General features: G+C 37.0%; 1 protein-coding gene across 3 annotated transcripts; it reads right to left on the bottom strand.

Annotated features, from left to right (window-relative positions):
- On the bottom strand, positions 1-19,063 carry ORMDL (sphingolipid biosynthesis regulator orosomucoid 1-like). 3 transcript variants are annotated; one of them, XM_083137339.1, is made up of 6 exons: positions 18,934-19,063; positions 9,939-10,042; positions 8,895-8,942; positions 6,016-6,187; positions 3,817-3,968; positions 1-962 (listed from the first exon to the last, which is right to left on the bottom strand). In XM_083137339.1, the coding sequence occupies exons 3-6, from the start codon at positions 8,909-8,911 to the stop codon at positions 827-829; spliced, it is 477 nt and encodes a 158-aa protein (XP_082993465.1). In that variant the 5' UTR covers positions 8,912-8,942; positions 9,939-10,042; positions 18,934-19,063; the 3' UTR covers positions 1-826. The 3 variants fall into 3 exon arrangements, with proteins under 3 accessions (XP_082993465.1, XP_082993466.1, XP_082993467.1); XM_083137340.1 differs by lacking the exon at positions 18,934-19,063 and adding an exon at positions 18,524-18,542; XM_083137341.1 differs by lacking the exon at positions 8,895-8,942.
- Between the last annotated feature and the right edge of the window lie 1,637 nt (positions 19,064-20,700).

Raw genomic sequence — 20,700 nt, 5'->3', positions numbered from 1 at the left:
GGACTTCATATCACCTTATTTATTGAAACACCATTATATTATACGTTAACTTACAGTAGGTTACTTCCACCTCTTGTGTAGAGTACATAATTAACGAAATTACACAAGCAATTTAGCATGAAACCTTGAAGTTGTATACATAACTGAGAAATAACTGTTGTGAAACTAATTCTATTTGCAGTCAAGTAAAACTGAACTTCCTGGAATTAACTGCTTGCATGCTAACAATTTTTCAAACTAATCAGGTTTAGCATGGTAATGACAAGAGATCTTTTTTCAAAAGTAATTGTATGGAATAACTCTGAGCTTGACTGACAATGTATAACTTACTGGTGCCTGAATATATGTCCCCCAAAAAAACTTCCAACTTGTTTTTCTTCACCCCCAAAAAAAAAAAAATACTACAACTTGCTATTCTAATATGCTTTAAGTCCATCCCACACACATGTTAAGAATTATATATTTTGCTACATTTGCTTATAGTTAATGGAATAACCTGCACTCACTTCCTGATAGAAACCATTCATTACTCATTCTCAACACCACCTCAAAAGTTCATTCCACAAAGTAATTGCACTCATTCGAGTCCGCTTATCAGGAAAATCCATGATAATTCTTTAAAAAATATTCTTCTAAAATATACAAATTATTGCAGTTACTGTAATAAACTGAAATAACTAAATATATAAACATACTCCGATGATCCACATTCAGCTACAGTGCAATAGAACGGCTTCATAAGAGCAGCAGTAGTTCATTTCACATTCTAGTATGTTGCACATAGGGAGAGAGGGGAACACCAACACATTTCACATATACTTCATAGTTAGTATTTGTTGATTCCAAATAAACGAACTTGATGAAACTGAGGCAGTTTTGGCAATATAATCAACACCAACGACGCAAAGTTTATAATAAAATGAACTGTATCATATTTTGTGTAGAAACTAGTAAGAAGAAACCTGAAAAAAGATAAATAGCAAATATTAGTGCAATTTTGAAAAACATAATGAACATCAACTTTCAGCCAACCATTATTTCAGTTGATAAAAGCATGTTCGTGTGCAAACACCCACACATAAAATATAGATCAAGTTGGAAGTGGTCAGGGGAAAAAACTGGAGTTTGTTTCCACAGAGTTTTTCGTTGGGCTTTTTCTTGAAGTTTTTTCTCCAAGTGTTCAAAATCAACGAAAATACTTATATTAATTGGTATTATTTTTCTTGTTCCACAGTTTTCATTTATATCTCTAGTGTAAAAGACATTTGACATTGAATTCATCGCTTGACATAAGCAGTAGTTGCTTATGGGACCTCTGGCTTTGCAGCACATAATGTAACCCCTCCACCACAGAGACTGGTAAAAGGTTTTTTATTTGCCCGTGGAAACTAAGCAATATAAATTTGTAGAAAATGTAAGGTGTTGGTGGTGGGGGGGTTGCCCCCTATTGTAAGGTAAAGTTTCCCGTGCATATAGGATGGGGGGGGGGGGTAGGGACCCACACATTCTCAATCTTGACCATTTTGGAGGTGATGTGATCAGCACCATGCTCCAGCTGCCTTTACCCCTTCCCCCCATCCGATACCCACCCATTTATTTGAGTCTGGGAAAATGAGATTTATAAATATTGATAGAATATGAAAGGAATGAAATAAACATATTTATCATATTTAAAATAAACGAAGAAAAGTTCGCAAGAAATGAGATTAATTTACCAGGGTTTGAAAACATATTTACCACTTCCCAGGTTTTTTTTTGGGGGGGAGGGGGGAATCCTTGCTTTGTTATATCTGGAAAATAACCTACAGACAACCACACATATATCCTGCATCTTTTGCAAATAGATGACCACACCTATACCCTGCATCTTATGATTAGTTTACATTTGATTGTGGATTTTGGAACGAATCAATAATTTTTTTATTGAAAAAGATTGTAGTGCATTTCATTGTTATTGGTCTCATTTTGAGGACATCTGTGATTCAGTGTGGGAGAATTACGTGATATTACACTTGTTACAAAACACTTTTCTGGCTTCCAATTACGGCTGAATATTGACTAATTCCACACATTCTCAATCTTCAGTGGATCAAAATATGGAGCTACAACAAACGCACCACTCCCTTTTGAAAATGGCTAGCTGTTATTGAAGAAACAGTTGCAATAACATGGTTGAATTTGCAGTAAGACTGGAACTCATATTCTTTCTATTTCTGATCACTACTGTCCTGCCAACAGTCACAAAGGGTCCTCAATAATAGGTTAAAGCATGGTAGGACTTTTAGGATGTTCTGTCCTTCCGGTTGTAAGTTCAGTCATAATGCACAACAACACACATTCACTTTACACACACACCACACACATTAACTCTTTCGCTGCAGGATTTTGGCATGCTGATATATCTTTTGCTGCATATTTTTTTGGGGGGTGGGGGATACAGTGGCCAAAGGGGGGGGGGTTTGTAGGGAACAAAACTCTTCCTTTTGCAATAGTATCCCCCCCAATAAAGGACCTCAAATACAGGAAGAGATGGCAAAATGAGGGCTGACTACTAAAAAAAAAGAATATACTGGGTGTCTCAAAAAGTCCCTTAACACCCCCGGTACAAGTCCAGTGCAACGTGCAACATGGAAATGGTGATGACCAATCGTTATCAGGCCAAGGGGGAACCACATTGACGTTACCCACATGGTCGGCGGCCATCTTGAATTCAACTTAAGAATTTTAAATGGGGAGGGGGTGATATGATATATCAAATCAGGCTGGAATTTCATGAGAAATGCAATGGTGAAGGCCTTTCTACGTATCTTTAACCAGTAAAAAGTTATGACTGAATTCTTATACCAATTTGCTCCTTTTCGAGGTGTTAGAAAAATGCCTTAAAATTTGTTTAGCGCATCGGTAATGCATCGAGTTCAAAGTGACGTCTAGGGAGAGAAGTTCGCATGCCATTGCACACGATTTTCATCGGATACATCCACGAAGAGCTGCGCATTATGAATGGTTGTTGCGAACAATTACCAGTGTGACGCTTCCATTGAATTAAAAAGTCCTTCACAGTGACAAGGCTAATGTGCAGCTCTTGATAGATGTATCCGATTAAAATCGTGTGCAATGGCATGCGAACTTTTCTCCCTAGACGTCACTTTGATCTTGATTCATTACCGATGCACTAAACAAATTTTCAGGCATTTTTCTAACACCTCGAAAAGGAGCAAATTGGTACAAGAATTCAGTCATAACTTTTTACTGGTTAAAGATACATAAAAAAAAAATCACCATTGCATTTCTCCTGAAATTCTAGCCTGATTTGATATATCATATCACCCCCTTCCCATTTAAAATTCTGAAGTTGAATTCAAGATGGCGGACATCAAGATGGTCGCTGACCTGTGGGTGGCATCACTGTGCTTCCCCCTTGGCCTGGCAAAGATTGGTCATCACCATTTTCACATTGCGCACTGCAGTGGCCTTGTACCGAGGGTGTTAAGTGACTTTTTGAGCCACCTTGTATATCCATCTCCCTTTCAAAAATCTTGGGCATGCCATCAAGTGGATAAATAATCCTTGTTGCTATTGTTGTTTACATACACACAGCATACACGTTTTTCATTTGTCCAGAACTAAAAGCGAGTTATTTCTTTGGAAAACAGTTTAAATGCCAGAATGTTCTTGTAATGCTTTTTCTTTAATCGACATCAGCAGTGAAGAGAATATTTGAAATCGACTGCAATTGCTTGAAGCAGCGAAAGAGTTAAGTGTGGATCTCTTGGAGTCATGTTCAGGATAATGAATAATGAGTACACAGTTACTTACAACACAATAGGAACCACAGTAAGAAACTTCCGTGTGGTGGTGAATTGCTGCCCATAGTCTATCTGTTCCCAGTGAGTGAGAATGCGGCACTTCCCCTGGTCTTGGGGAATCCAAGGGGCACCTTTCAGGACATGCAGGAAAACAAAGTGGCACTGAAAATGAACAAACTATTATTAGGGGAAGGTCTTCAATATGTTGGAATTAGTTGAAAGCTACTTATCTGTCAATTTTTGCACCGTTCCATATGTGAAAATGAGAATAAAAAAGTGAGAAAATGCTGATAACCTATGCATATGAATTGTTGAAAATTTCAGTTATAACATGACAATTCATATCTCTGTCTATAATGCTTAACCTTTAGAGGATGGAGCCTCGAGTGCCTGTATTCCTGTTGAACCAGCGAGCGCTTTTCAAACAAGAGTACAAAAAATTAGTTAACTCGAGAACTAATTGTCGTAGAGATGAAATTGGTTTTGTTTTCTTTCTTAAAGACAGCACTTTTAGCGAAAGTAAAATTTATACACTGTGCCTCCCATTAATTAGTGTTAAAGGAAAAAGAAGAAGAAAGTTGAAATAAAAAAAAATGGCCCCTGTGCCCTCTCAAAAAAGTAGCGTTGGTACACTTCTATAACAGTACAAAGTTGCTTTAAAATAAGACTGATATTCTTGAGTAAAACAATTATAACATGTATAAAGCGGCAGTGTTGCCATGCGTCAATGTCCAGAGTTTCACTTCTGGCGTCGACCCTATGGATGCTGCATGGACCAAATTTGGAGGAAAGCATGACCAAAATACCACTCTATGAGGATATCTAATATGTACCGCAACTTTGAAAAAAAAAATAATAATAATAAAAAAAAAATTGGGCAGGGCTTCACATTGGTCAGCACCATACTCCAGATGTCTCTTTTCAAAATGCAGTATTACATATCCATAAATACTGTGAAAAGAACACCTGTTTGAAGCAAGTGTTGTACAATGTTGCAGGAAAGAGTAACAAAACATCAATATATTCTTTAAGAATTATTTCTCTTGTAGTGTACGGTTGTTACAAGCACAAAAACAGTTTTTTGTTGTGACATTCAGAACACATGCTCCCTTCATCACATTTATTTTTAGTTTGATTAAAGATTCCGGTTTAACAATGGGAAAAAAAATAACAAAAAAGAATCAGTTATTCAATTGATTTTGTCAATGTTACATTGTTGTAATATAGCAACTTAACTGTGAAACAAGCATATGTTTTATTATTTTTCTAGACAAAATTTTTTTATCACATTTTATAACAAATATCATCAGGCACCGGTTCAAATCTGGGAACTTTTCTAACGTTGGAAGCGGTCCCGGCGCCCACCCAGCGTCGAATGACATGGGTACCTGGGGGGGTAAAGGCAGTCAGGGGCATGATGCTGATCACATCACCCCCCACTCATGACCGGATCAAGAAAGTGTGGGGTGTTACCCCCACACCCCCTATACGCCTTCATGGCATGGTGCTAAGCACAGGGGAGCACTTTACCTTTTTTTAAAATTGAAAATCATCATTTCTTATACAAAGATTCTTGATTAAATTTTAAAGATGGTGGCCTACTCCACTTATGAAATAGAAAACACTTCTCCAATTTCCATTGTTATAAGTGTATCTTTAATCAAACTAAAAATAAATATCTGATGAAGGGAGCCTGTGTTCTTCTGAAACGTCACAACAAAAAACTGTGTTCTTATTCTTGTAACAACCATAGACTACAAGAGAAATAATTCTACAATGCAAGCAATATGTACATGCAAGAAAAAATATTCTCTAAGAACTGTCACACAACACTTATGGAAATATGCTACATAAAACAGTAACATATTCTCAAAGAGTGATCCTTTCTGGTACATACAGTCAAGCAACTAGATTACATCAAGATGGTATGTCAACATTGTACTCCTCTGAGAGTTCTCACCAGCATTCCACCCAAAATAAAACACACTTCAACTTTCTATGATGAATAGTTAGTTCTATAACATGATTTAAAAAAATCATGAATTTGAAAAGCCTGCACTTAAAAAAAAATCATATCTACTAAAAAATAAAACCATGTATGGCTCAGCTTCAAGAATATTCTGGTTCATTTCAATACCTTTTTCCGTTCATGCTTAGTGTTCACTGTTAATCTTTACCCGTAAGAAATCACCGTTTTACATATACTTACCAAATTGTGAATGAGATTAGTTAACGTCCATGCTAGAGGTACACTAAGAACAGGCACACTCAGCAGGATCAGATGCAACAGTAGAAGCCCAACAGCATAGCTCACCCACAACCCTTTGCTTTGCAGCCATGTAGTGTTAGGGTTTGACTCACCATGACCACCCACCAGCATTCTAGAATAGAAAACACAGACTGAATACAAAATTAGCAATGCCATTTTCTTCAATATTACACAACAATGGCTGCAAAGAAAGGATACAATCAATTCAAACATTCCTTCTAGAGCATTGACGTGAATTTTCATGTACTTTGCTTTCACTGTTATCTAGATATTTTCAATATTTTAATAGACTTACGTAATAGTGAAACTTTTGGGAATATCTAGATAACAGTGAAAGCAAACTACACGAAAATTCACGTCACTGCTCTAGAAGGAATTCTAAGCAGGGTTGGCCCGGGTGGAAGATTGCAACACTACATGATGGAAAGGGAACAGCGCATATCCGTAGCTACTATGTCACAATTCTTTGTGCGAAGCGAGTCTGAAAGTCCTTGATCCAAGCCATAAGAGCCTTTCTGCATGATGCGGCCCAGGAACGTTTGCTATTTTGAAGAAATGGCTTTCAATGAATACATATAATAAAAATCAATTACACTGCACATGTATTTGTGTGTGCACGTGCAAGTGCGTGAATAGGCAGCAGCCGCTACTGGCTCCAGCTACGGGACACATGCAGATACGAGTCTCTTGCCGGAAATGTAACAGCTTTTCTCCTGAGATTCAGCCTGCGTATGAGACTGGTGAACAATCACAATCATAATTAAATTGGGGAACTACGAATGAATAGCGTAACCCGGTCATGAAAACCTACACCAAAGAGTAGGGGTTTGTCATGCTGACCACAAGTTACCCCGTAATTGGTTGAATGATCTCCCACCTCCGAGTAGGATCAGATAGGAGTGCAGCCTAGGAACTTGTGAAATATCCTGCAGACACTTCATTATTGAACGTGGTACCTGCCACTAACTGAGGAGTCAAAATGAAATTCCCCGCAGTGGTCTGTTGCATCATTGGTTATGTATGTTTTTATTGAATCATTTCAAAGGTCAGACCTTGATTGGCAATTCTTAACTATGTTAACAGAAAATATTAAATAGTATTGATTCAGTGAACTAAAACATTACAAATTTAATGTTCCAATAAATTACTATCAGGGGAAAATGTATTACATTTTCAATATATATATATCTATATCTATTTATAAACATAACTTGCAAAAAACCCAATAAAACCCAGTTTGGCCCGGGTTTTATCTGGAAAGAAAAAAAAACACTGGTTGGATTTTTCGAAAAAAAACCCAGGCAAAATGCCAACTCTGATTCTAAGCATATGTAACTATTTCATGTTTTGGAATATCACAGTGGTTTTTCGAATGGAGAGGAAAATTTGAAAAAAACTGCCCAAGGTCCAGTCCGTGCCTTAACACTGGAACACCCATGCCGGGATAAAAGCCTGGAACCCCTGATACTAACATGCTATGCTAACCACTCTGCCACGGAGGTTGGCTCTCTTTTGGTGTGCATTAAATTCAAAATCTGGAGATCACACACACTTCAGTTAAACACATTCTTTCGAAAATTTCCATTTTATTGAAAACCATATTTCAAAAATGTCCCGCATCATGGACATGCGGTCTAAGGCATCCGGCTTTGGACTTGGGGTACGTGACGCATTCTAATTCAAGTCTCCTGGGAGGAAATGTAACACATTTTCTCCTGAGATTTCAGCTAGTGGTCAGCCATCATCGTGAGGAAATTGGGGTTACAAATGAGTAGTGTAACCTGGTCATGGAAACCTACGCCGACGACGCATGTGCATGTGGGAGTGAGGTCGGCAGTCGGTAGGTAGGCCTTGGCCTCCAAGGGCCATTGCATCATGTGTTATGTTATATTTAAAAAATAATTAATTTTCCTATGTTGAGTTGAGTTGGTGTTTTAAGTCCACTTTATGCACAGTAAGGTACTAGACCTACAGTTTAAAGTGGAATCCAAACCACTATGTGCCACCATCATGTAGTTTTCCTATGTGTTTTGGCAAAAATATACGAAAAGAAACCCACATTTATGTTGTATATTTTGGCTATAAAAGCATATTTTACAGAATTTGTTTGAATTGTTACTTTGGTCAAATATAAGGTTTTTAAAATTGGAAACTCATTTGTATTGGTAACCAAAGGTACGTACTACATGGGAAGTTGGAAGAGGAATGTGTCTTGCTGGATGACATGACACTGTTGTGAACCATGCCACTTTAGGATTGGTCAATGTCACGTGATTTTTTCTTGAACTCCATGACAAAGAAAAGTGTCCTTTTTCAAATCTGTGAAAGTGGATTGCAAGGAAAATTAATATGCAGAGGAGTGGAGGAAACTAGAATATTTTGAGGGACAATCTTAATAAATTTGCACTTAAATGTGCCTTTCATATGCATAAATTGAGGTAAAAAAAGTTAAGCAACATTGACTATTGTTAATAGTTTTTGATGTAATATTTGCAGTACAAATATTTATCTTTACATATTATGTATTGTTTGTGTAACAGTTTTACTTTTTCTTTGTATTCTGTACAATAGCAGAAGAATTGTTTTCATAATTGTTTCAAATTATAATTTTTATTTTTATTATTTTTTAAGGTTTTGGTTGGTTTAGTGTGCTTATAAATCCTCAGTCTACTCATGAGGTACAAGAAGAGCAAATTAAAATTTAAAAAAATATTGAATATGTTCTTTTTTCCCATTCAGTGAATATTACATAACAGGACTTATTAGTGCTACCATCTCTTCTGATGTGAAGAATCAGATTTAAAAAAAATAGGTCTCACCTTTGATCATTCTTCATCTCTAAAGCTGTTTGTACACGATGAATGAATCTAAAATTGACAATTGAAAGTCATTGAACAGTGTTCCTATTGGAAATCTTGAATAGTCTGAAATTGCACATGTACATGATTAAAGAAAAATTGGACAAGTTCACATTTTACCAAAACATGGCAATGTGTAACGCATGAAAATAAATAAATAGACCAGCGATTAGCCATAACAAAGATGATAATTGTATGTACAAAGGAAAATGTAGGACATATTAGGAACTCGAGAGAAGTGTGATGTTGTATTTTCTCGGCATTATGGTCTACATAGACACCAGAAATACAATGTGAACACAACAAAATAATTTTATAAAAATCTTATTTCCATACATATAGTTGTTTTCATTGTGTTTATCTAAACTTCATTTTAAGATCAACACAAAACATTATGTTTTAACGTTGATTGTCGAATATATTTTATTATCACATTACTCACTACTGAAGAAATATTCATTATTCTCTTCTGTATAATTGAGATTAAATAAATTCAGAATGTTCCACGGCTTCTCCTTTCCTTTCTCGGAAGTCACAAATACGTGTTTACACTTCCCATGCTGCTTTGATGCTATATCTTCACCACAGAATAGAAATAAATAGCATTACTCCTTGTGCGGTCCGAGATTTGCTCTTTGTTTACAACACAGAAGATTTCCGAGAGGTGGCGTTGTAATCAAACAGGATGGATACAATCAGTACACAGTCTAATCGTACTGTGGGAGTCACTTTTCTTACTGTATTATTAGCATTTAATCAACTAGGATGGCGTTTACAAATAATGAAGTCAGTGGCGGCTTGTAATCACACATTCGCGATTATCTCGAAAACGGCTTCTTTCCGGACCCATGTTTACTCAGACTTTTTTTCTTCTATTATCGTGTACTTACACCTGTGTCAGTTTGCACTATTCCTTATGAGACACCTTGTACATATTTTCACTAACAGATATGTTATAATGTATCTTTACAAGACATGAGGCGGTAAACATAAACACATCCTTACCTTGCAAACCTCTACACATTCTTCAATTCTTATTTCGGTTTCAACTCTCTGCCTGTCTGTGAAACAGCTCACGCAAGTGTAGTGTTTGGTATTGAGCATCATTCCTAGAAGGAACAGAAAATACATAATCAGGTGTCATGAAAGGTAACAAACCTTGTGAGCATTTTAGAAATTTACTACAGATAATTTTACAACTGACAGTGTTAATTCTGATGCAGATAGAACCACAAACTGTCCAAGTTTTTTGTATACACCTCACAAAGGCGCTATGTGTCCACCTTTGATGATGCACCAGATAGATATCTAACTGAGCCTGAGTTTTGCCCCTCTCATATGTTAGCATATCACTCAATCAGTGCCATAGCCAAGGAGAAAGTTATACAGAAAATTTCTGAAGATTACCAGGGAGTGGGGACACAAAAGGGGCAACCAACAAATTAGGACTACAAGTAAATACACAAAAAACAAATTACATGATTGTAACTTCAATCAATCACAGAAGAAACAAGACAAATATTGAAATAGATATCTTGGATTATTGATCGATAACCAGAATAACATAACCAAAGCTATCAGATTGAGAATTGAAACAGGCAATACGGCTTATTATGCCATCATACAGCTATTGAAAAGTAAGGTAATAAGTAGATCTAAACTGAGAATATATAAAACATTGATTAGACCTATAGTAACATACGGTTCAAAAGTATGGACACTCACCGAAGAAAACAAACTTAAGCTATGTATATTTCAAAGGAAGATAATTCGAAAAATATATGGTCCTGTTCAAGTAAACAATGAGTGGAATATTCGAACAAATGAATAAATTAGTAGCATACTAGAAGAGCAAGACATTGTTAGATTTATAAAAGTGGGAAGGCTAAGATGACTTGAACATATTGTTACAATGAAAGATCATCTTTTACCAAAAATAATATTACAAGAGAAGATATACTCCTGTAAAAAGAGAGGTAGATCCAAACAGAGATGGCTTGACGATGTCATGAAGGACCTGGAAATGATGAAGATCTAAGGATGGAAGGATGGAAGGAAAGAGCGAGAGAGAAGCTTGGAGGCGATTAGTGGAGGAAGCCAAAGCCCACGAAGGGCTGTAGAACTGGATGGTAAGGTAAGGGGACACAAAAGGATACTTCATGAATCCCCATGGGAACAAGTCAAAAGGGGTCAAATCAGGGAACTGGGATGGCCTCACATGCACTGATCTGCACATCCTATGAACATCACTTGCAGAGAATTCACCACACTGTTGCTTGTGAGATGTCAACTTCTGCACTTGCAAATCTAGTGGACTCTGCTGGGGACTGTGCTGAAAGGCTTGTCTAACACAATCCACTGTTGCCTCACTTGGCCTTGGATGTCCACACAGAGGAGTGGTGCACAGACAACCTTCATCTCGAAATTCTTGTACCACTTCTTGATACTGTTGTATGCAGGAGACTCCTGAAATTCTGCTGCAAATCGATGCTACACAGACATGGTGAACAAGGTTCTTGCATATTCCAAAATACAAAATGCCTTCTCACTAATTGCTGCTACTGCCTCCTAGTGGCAAACCATGGTAACTCTGTGTCTGTGTAGTTTCATTCTATAGGCATTCTGTTGCATAGTTTATCTGTTTCATGGATTTATGAACCACAGTGCACAATACTGTCATTCGATATTAGTTAACTAGACTATGACACCCATAGTTTCAGATTTTCATGAAACTTGGTACATTCAATTGTGGCAAGAAACCACATACGTATAATCCTTTGCCTAACTTATCTGGTCTGTTTTATAGTCTACAAAACTTCCACTAATTTCCTGTTTCCTTCTGTTCCCAAATCTTTTAGATAGAACTTCACTTCCATGGTTTAGTTTAGACTAAGATTGATAAAGAAACCTGAGTCGTTCCATATGAAATCAACACAGAACACAACCTGACCAACTCAGATTTTAATGAAATTTGGGGAGTTGAAACTATGCATGGAACTTAGTAACTATGAAAATTTTGAGTCTCATGCATCTTGTAATTGTTAAACTATTCAAGGTCAAAGTTAGCATACATTGCCCTTTTGAGCCTGCTTAGCTATACTAAATGTGCTGTAACTCCGCCCCTATTTTGCCTAGGAAGCTCAAATAAAGCTTACGTACAGGGAATTGAACAAGCTTTCGAGTGATATATAACAAGCCTACCTTTGGATAAAAATATAATTTTGTCACGTGACCCTGACCTTTGACCATGAATATCTCAAAACATGTCATCACCAAAAATCGTGAAAAAAATATATTTGGTCCCTCATGCCATACTCTAAAACACATCAAAAAATTATTCTGGGACTGCAATGGGAACAGAAGATACAAAATAATATGTGTAACTATGTCACTGATAAAAGCCTCATTACATGAACTATGACGAGTCAAATGTCCCTTAACACCCCTTACAACATGTAAAGGAGTTATCTTGGGTATAATTGGTCATGAAAGAAATAGGTTAGGCACAGGGAGATCCCTAGCTGTGTATGTAAAGTGCAGGTCCAGCATATTGTTGACCGCCATATTCAATTCAACACAAAAAGTACAAAGGAAAGGGGTGATGTGATATATCAAATTAGGCTACAATTTCACGAGAAATGAAGTGATGAAGGTTTTTCCAACATATATTTAACCAGCAAAAAATTATTACTGCATGTTTGTAACTATATTCTCCTTTTCGATGTGTTATATAAACAAAGCATTAGAATGCTCCTAACGTGTTAGGAACTCATCGAGATCACGCTGACATCTCGGGAGAGAAAGAAGTATACGTACCATTGCATATGATTTTAATCAGCGACATTCACCAAATAGTTGAACAGTGAAGAATATTGGGAAAAGTATCTCAAACAATTATGTGACACTTCCTTTGGAATGAAAAATTCTTCAGTGACGAGGCTATTTTTTATGTTCACGGTGAAGTTAATAAAAAGAATATGCAATACCTGTGATTTGATAATCTACAGTAGACAGATCCCAGCCAAATGGTTGTTGCTGGTAAGCTAATGATGTGGTATAGTGTATGGAGAATGGGAATGGTTGGTCCATATTCAACAACGGAACCATAAATGGTGGGGGCTTCTTGGATTTGTTAAGTGAACAGGTTTTTCATCCTTGCTTCCGGGATATGGCACTTTTCCAGAGTTTTGAAACTGGATAGTGTGACCACATTTCTTCATGGTAAAGTTCTAGGTAGAATGATGGGCAGACAGGGATCTATTAAAAGGACTGCACATTCCCCAGATCTAACATCTTAGGAGGACTTTTACCTTCAGAAACATTTGAAGAGAATGGTGCATGCACTAAAAGTCCGTGATATTAACCATCTGAGAGAAGGCATAGTTGCTGCTTGCGATGATGTTGCACCTGCTACATTGCCAAATGTTCTATGTGAGAGACGTCAATAAGTGTGCTCACAGGAACATTGAAAACATTATAATGTGCATATATCGTAAGTGAAAGATATGCGTATAACTTTTGCTGGCTAAAGATACGTTGGAAAAACCTTCGCCGCTTCTTTCTCACGAAATTCTAGCCTGATTTGATATATCAAATCACCCACTCTCCTTTGAAATGTGCAGGCCTTCTTGCATTGAATTCAATATGGCGGTCAACAATATGCCGGACCTGCACTTTACACACACAGTTAGGGATCTCCCTGTACCTAACCACCTATTTCTTTCATGACCAATTATACCCAGGATAACTCCTTTACATGTTGTAGGGGGTGTTAAGGGACATTTGACTCGTCATATAGTTAAACATATTATTTTGTATCTTCTGATCCCATTACAGTCCCAGAATGATTTTTTGATATGTTTTAGAGTATGGCATGAGGGACCAAATATATTTTTTCACGATTTTTGGTGATGACATGTTTTGAGATATTCATGGTCAAAGGTCAAGGTCACATGACAAAATTATATTCGAAAGCTTGTTCAATTCCCTGTACAATAAGCTTTATTTGAGCTTCCTATGCGAAATAGGGGCGGAGCTACAGCACATTTAGTACAGCTAAGTAGGCTCAAAAAGGGCAATTTATGCAAATTTTGACCTTGAATAATTTAACAATTACAAGACAAACGAAACCAAAAATTTCAATAGTTAAGTTACATGTATAGTTTCAACTCCCCAGATTTCATGAAAATCGGAGATGGTCAGGTTGGAAATTGCACATATCTGTGTTGATTTGGCATGGAATGACTCACCTGACACTCCCAGAGACTGAATGTGGAGTCTTAGCATACCCAGCCAACCTATGGCTTCAGAATGCTTTAAATATATTTCTGCACATAGTTATGCCCATATATGGTCCAACTTTCTATAACCCATTAACCACTTGTAGACATGAAAACACTCCTTGCCAAGGTGGTTTGATTTAAATTGCGATTTAAACAGTGGCGTAGCGAAACTCATGGAGGCCCCATTTACTACTAATATAGTGAATACAAAAAATGTGTAATTTTAAAACATGGGGTAGTAAACAAAGAGTGTTATAGTTCTACTGAATATGATTCAAGATGTGTTTGCTTTTGACAAATTGTAAAAACTAATAACAGTGTGTACAAAATAATTAATAAACCATATACTATTAAATACAACACGTTCTATACTCTTTACCAAATTAATATTAGTGATAAATAATAACTCTTACATTAATATTGATTAATGTATTGTAATTTACAATGTTAGAATTAAATAGTTTCTTTCTTTTTCACTTTTTGTCTGCAAAACCATCAATTACTACTTCTTTTTTTTTATTATTATAGTAATGCCATACCACTAAAACGTTCATGACACATTTTACTGTGTCAATAGATTTTATAATTTTCGATTTAGAAAACTATCTCTCTGCCCTCGCTACTGTGGCTGGATTGGTAAAGGACATGAAAAGAGCCGAGCATACATAAGAATAACTGAAGTCAATTTACTATTTTGTATCACAATGAGATCAGCAAGCTCTTTCACATAATTCATGTCCTTTATCATGTGTTTGAAAGAACTTCTAACTGATAATATTTGTGACTGAAATAAATGTTTTGAAATAATTATCATGCCAGGCTATGGAAACAATTTCCAGAATTTCACTTCTAGTGTCAGCTCTATGAATGCTGAATGGACCACATTTGGACAGAAGCATGACAAAAGACCATTCTTTGAGGATAATGTAATGCCCATCTCCAATTTGGAAATATATATATATATATATATATATATATATATATATATATATATATATATATATATATATATATATCCACAAGGTGTGGCTAGAAAAAAAACGGATTGATTTTGCTGTTGACAAATGGCATGCTTGTCAAGGTACACGAGTGTATAATATGATATCCTGCCTATCGACTGTGTGACTGCCCAGGGTGCGTGGCACTCAGTTCCACTGTAGCTTGTGGACGAAGTGAACTGTACATCTGTGCTCTGTCAGAAAAATGTTAAGTGTGAAAGTAGAACAGCGTATCAATGTGAAGTTTCTTATGAAACTTGGAAAATTCGCCACAGAAAGTTATGGTTTGTTGAAGGAAGTGTATGGAGATGAGGCACGCAAGTGTTTCAATGGTTTCAAAAGTTTAAAGAGGGACGAGAAGTGATCACGGGCGACTCGTATCCTGGACAGCCTTGCACGTCAAAAACGGAATCAAATATTGCAAATGTCGGTGAATTGATTCGAAAAGATCGTCGCTTGAGTATTCGTGCTATTGCTGAATTAACAGGAATTGACAAAGAAAGCGTTCGTCAGATTTTACACGATAGTTTCAACATGAACAAAGTGTGTTCGAAATTGGTGCCAAACCTGACAGTGGAACAAAAGAACACTCGAGTGAACATTTGTGGTGACATTTTAACAACAATGAAACACACTACATTGTTAGATAACCTGTGACGAATCCTGGACTTTCACATACTATCCTGAAATCAAGTGCCAATCAATGCATTGGAAGAGCCCGAGATTGCCACGACAAAAGGAAGCTCGAATGAGCAAATCAAAATTCAAAGCCATGATGATAGGTTTTTTTTTTTTTTCAACATCTGTGGGATTGTGTACGTTAATTGGGTACCCGAAGGTCAAACTGTCAACCAATATTATTACATTACGGTGCTGATGACCCTTCGTGAGCGAGTTAGAAGACGACGAAAATCAAAATGGTTTTAGGGGGCAAAACCAGCTTCAAATACCAAGATGAGGACAAATTGACGTGGGGATCTGACCCCTGTGTTCCCCTGCGATTTCCATGAAATTTGGCAGATGTATAGAGGGCTCCTATGCCCCCTGTTTCTTCCTATGCCATATTTACGTGGTTTCGGGGTCAGATCCCCACTTCAATTTCTCCTCATCTTGACATTTGAGTGGGGGGGGGTTGCTCCCTAAAACAGTTTTTTAGCTGAAACACAAAAACACGTACTTCTTCCTTTGGGCCCCTCTATACACCTGCCAAATTTCATGAAAATTGGAGTGGGACACAGGGGTCAGATCCACGCGTCAACTTGTCTTCATCTTGACATTTGAGGGGGTTGCCCCTAAAACAGTTTTTTATCCGTAACAAAAAACACTTATTTCTTCCTTTGGGCCAATCTATACACCTGCCAAATTTCATGGAAATCGGAGGGGGACACTTAGATAACCTCCCTTGTTAGTAGTGTTTTTTTTTAAAAAAAATATACTAATCTCTTGGCCTCCAATAAAAAAGAAGTGCCACATTTGGTTATCGCAAAAATGAGCATGAGTGATGACGTGATAAAATTGACGAAGGGACCTCACGAAGAACAATCCAGGCCGGGATTTGAACCCCTGACGTACAAGCATTCTTGCTCCTATGTGCTGTAATCTGCAGGAATAATGAAATAATTTGGAATTAAAAAAATTAAACCTAAACTCAAAAAGCCAAATGAATATTATTGAAGAAACTACAAAGAAGTGTGTTTTGTTACCTGTTTATCCCCTTTAATATATTGAATTTTTGTCATCTCTCAGCACCGTTTCTAGCTGTATAGATTTAATTGCGATAAGTATCAAATGAGCTTGGGACAATCATAAACAGAGAACCCGGGACTCCTGATTTCACAGTGACCTGATGATGGATTAGGATGAAATTATTTGTATTTTTTTTTTAGCATTGCTCTTCCATCACTTTAACTAACTTCTGCTAACTAACTAGATCGTGAGATGGAGAAATTAGGGAAATCAAGCAATACAAAATTTTTGAAAAAACGTTAATCATATACAAAGATGGAGTTTCAAAAACTCAATTGAAAATTACCATTGAGGAAAAATGCAGTTTGCTTTACTGATAGCCACGTATCCGAATGGTTAGTTTTTTCCTCTAGTCTTTGTTGTCGGCTGACCTCTGTGGGGTCCCGGATCGGTACCCCGGTGGAGGTACATAGTAGTTCCCACTTTAAACTGTAGGTCCAGTTCTGATTAGACTTTCTGTGCATAAAGTGGACTTAAAACGGTAAAAATCTGATAGTCCTCGGACACCTATAACTTTTCGTTTTGTGAATTTTTGACATTCAAACTTACCCATCTGCTTCGCGGAACATTCACGTTTTTTTTTATGAAAGTAATTGCAATTTTTTTTTAAAAAAAAGTGTTTTTGTAACTGAAGAACGTATGTTTCCGCAAATGGTTTGTGGGGCTATGCGAGAATGGTGTGTGGGGTTACGCATATTTTTTTCAAACCAATTTTTAACTATTGTAACCTATACGTAACCCTACCTAACCTAACCTTACCGGAAATGGTTTCGTGGGGCTATGCGTCAATGGTTGAATTTCCGCTATGAAACATTCCCACATCACACAAAACACCTTCCAGATGTTAGACAATGCTACAGGAACTTATTACCGTAAGTAGTTTCTTTTGTAAAAATGATATAATCTGTCCGGGGAATATCGGATTAGTGCCCTTAAAACACCGAATCAACCAACCATGGGGGAGTGGTTATCACAGTGCGCTACGACAGCAGGAGTTCCGGGTTCAAACCCCAACCTGGACATGAGCAAACTTTGTGTTTGTCCCTTCATTAATTTTATTGTATCACCTTCGTGATTAACCAAATGTGACAAAAAGTGTTACTAAGTAACAAAAATCAAATCAAGTCATTGATTGGTTGTATGATTTGAAACTTTGAATATGTACACAATTTAATGTTAGCATGTTGCATAAGTATTTTCTAATTTTATGTCGCTCCATGTTGCACATGCGTAAAACATTCATTATTAGGTAATGTGAAATTGACAGTGTTGAAAAATTATTTCAAATCCTTTGTTCCAAACAAATGCTCTAGCAATTCTACCCCTCTTTTTGTGTAATTGATGAGGATAATAATGTCTTTTATACTACTACTACCACTAGTAATAATACTAATAATGTTGTTATTATTATTGGTTAGTTTATCTTAGTATTCCCCCCCCCACCCAAAAATTCGTGGTTGCGCCTCTGAGGGGGAAACACAAAGACCAACCATTGCCAAGCCAGGGTCTCTGGCTTAATAGCAAAATCTTTTTTTTTCTTTATTTTCGAAAGGGAGTGCGTTACCTGTACTTTTCTTAGTCGTTCCGCATTTTTTAATCTTTTCCTGTGTTTGACGTTCTCGTTTAGGAATACAGGACCCTAAGGAGGGGTTATGGATCCACACCAACCACCCTTGGGCACGACAATGATCGCTACCACAAGTCTCGACGTCACTGCATAAACGGTAAAACCTCAATTTTAATTATTAATTATTTAGCTTAACGTAAACAATATTAACCTATCTGATTAACTAGTATGTAAGGGTAAAAAGCCAATGAAAAAGTTATCAACGAAATTTCAGAACACCATTCCCAACCAGCTGAAGACAAAATATTTCTTCTCCGAAACGAAACAAACTATATATAATTTTTCTGTAACTTTCAGAGAATAAAAATGTTTGTCATCCCATATCTCGTAACTCGGAACTGACTCACCATGCTATTTTCTGCCATCAGCTGCCATGTTGAACAGCTCACAGATCAACAGCTCACGATGGGCCAATGTTGCCAAGTCAAATAGACATATGAAAAATGCGAAGTCCTTGTAAATAAGCACTAGATCATGAGGACGGTGCCAGAGGATCAAAAATTCGATTGCGTGTTTTCTTTAAGCCAGACTCATACGGTTGACGGCACTCATGTACGTTCTCACTTTCTGATCGACCTCCAGCTTGAAATGTCCATATTATTTTTTCTGTTCACATAGGCGACATACTGAGCGCGACTGCAGGGGGGGGGGTACGAGCATGGTACGAGAGAGTGACTGACGGCGCACCCTTTGTGTTCAGGCCAGCACTTTCTTCCACGCCACCAGAGGTGCCGACCCCCCCCCCTAATGACTCTGGATGCAGTTCCCCTCCAAAAATTCGTTCTTCATAATCCTCCCAATTCTTTTAATAAATATATAGTAACCGATTTTAATTTTAAGGCCAAGTCTGCTGCCACGCACGTGTCAGTAGTAAGAATAAGCTTCAAATTTGCTCCTGCCACGTAATTCGTCTTCTAAGAGGATGTTACAAATCTTGAGAACAGATTGAGACGAGAGAAATGCAAGTTTATCATTAGTGGGAATGAATGTACAGGTAATTTAGAACCTTTTTCTTTAGAAAGCATTTAGCGATATTATTTTAACGCTAACAGAACCTAACCTAACTACGAGAGCATTATTAGAAGAATGCTAAGGGACATAATGTTAAAACATTTTTGTGTAAGTAATCGCTAAAACTTAACAGTATGTGTTACAGACGTAATTGCATACATAACATGATGAAATCACGATAAAACAAAGACCGAGTCTGCTGCCACGCGCATCTTTTTTTGAGGTTCCAGCAGAAAAAGAACGTGGCAGCAGACACTGCCCAATTTTAATTCAATAGCCTGTCAAATGATCGATCAAACTATTCGATTATTGATGGCGGGGAAAGAACTTCCGGTTTGGCAAGTTTTCCAATGTAAACAAGTGGAATAAAGATCGTCACCGAGCTTATTTTCTTATAAAAGATCGGAAACAAAATGGATCACTTCAAATTTTTGAATGATATAGAGAAACAAAGGTACCTAGAAAGATTGGCGATTTCCCAGATCCTTTGGATGCAAAGGCAAAGTTGATCTTCTACTATCAGTTTCGTTTTTGAAAAGACCTCCAGGTTGAAATGAAGCTTACATTAATTATAAATAATGAAATACTTCGATTTCAACAGTAAAAGAAATAATAATAATTACTACGGTCAAAATTATTGTTATACCTAATAATATATCCTAATTAATACATTTTATTCTAATTTATTATTGTTGTTGTTGTTTATTATTATCATCATGCTATTCGATCCACAAACCGAGTGAATATCCGACACAACTATTTTCCGTTAATACTTTTACATTTCATAATTACTATAGATGGTGTTAAAGGCGGAGCTACTGCGGAGCATTCGCACTCGTCTGGTCCACCTCGAACATCCAGTTACGCTTACAATGCTATGGACGTTAATATGAAAGGGCAAAGTGGAGATTCTTTTACAAGGAAATAGGGTGTCAGCTGTGTAGCATATGGTTGTACAGTTCGATCGGGAACAAATTTATTGAGTCAAGTATCACTTCGTAGGTTTCCGAAGGACGTAGAGAGACGAAACCTGTTGATACAAGTAAAACGAGAAAGGATTGGTACCGGGAAAGGATATTTGCGACTTGCATTTTGTTACAAGC

Source organism: Lepisma saccharinum, chromosome 16, assembly GCF_977018435.1.
Source record: "Lepisma saccharinum chromosome 16, izLepSacc3.1, whole genome shotgun sequence".
Taxonomy (NCBI): domain Eukaryota; kingdom Metazoa; phylum Arthropoda; class Insecta; order Zygentoma; family Lepismatidae; genus Lepisma; species Lepisma saccharinum.
Note: the sequence above shows the minus strand (reverse complement) of the source record. Positions and strands in the feature narration are given on the sequence as shown.

What these genes read in the sequence shown, in the direction of transcription:
- ORMDL (XM_083137339.1), bottom strand. An exon ending in CTAATCTCATTCACAATTTG is followed by an intron (nt 3,969 to 6,015) that starts GTAAGTATATGT and finishes GTTCATTTTCAG; the next exon opens with TGCCACTTTGTTTTCCTGCA. An exon ending in ACTGTGGTTCCTATTGTGTT is followed by an intron (nt 963 to 3,816) that starts GTAAGTAACTGT and finishes ATCTTTTTTCAG; the next exon opens with GTTTCTTCTTACTAGTTTCT.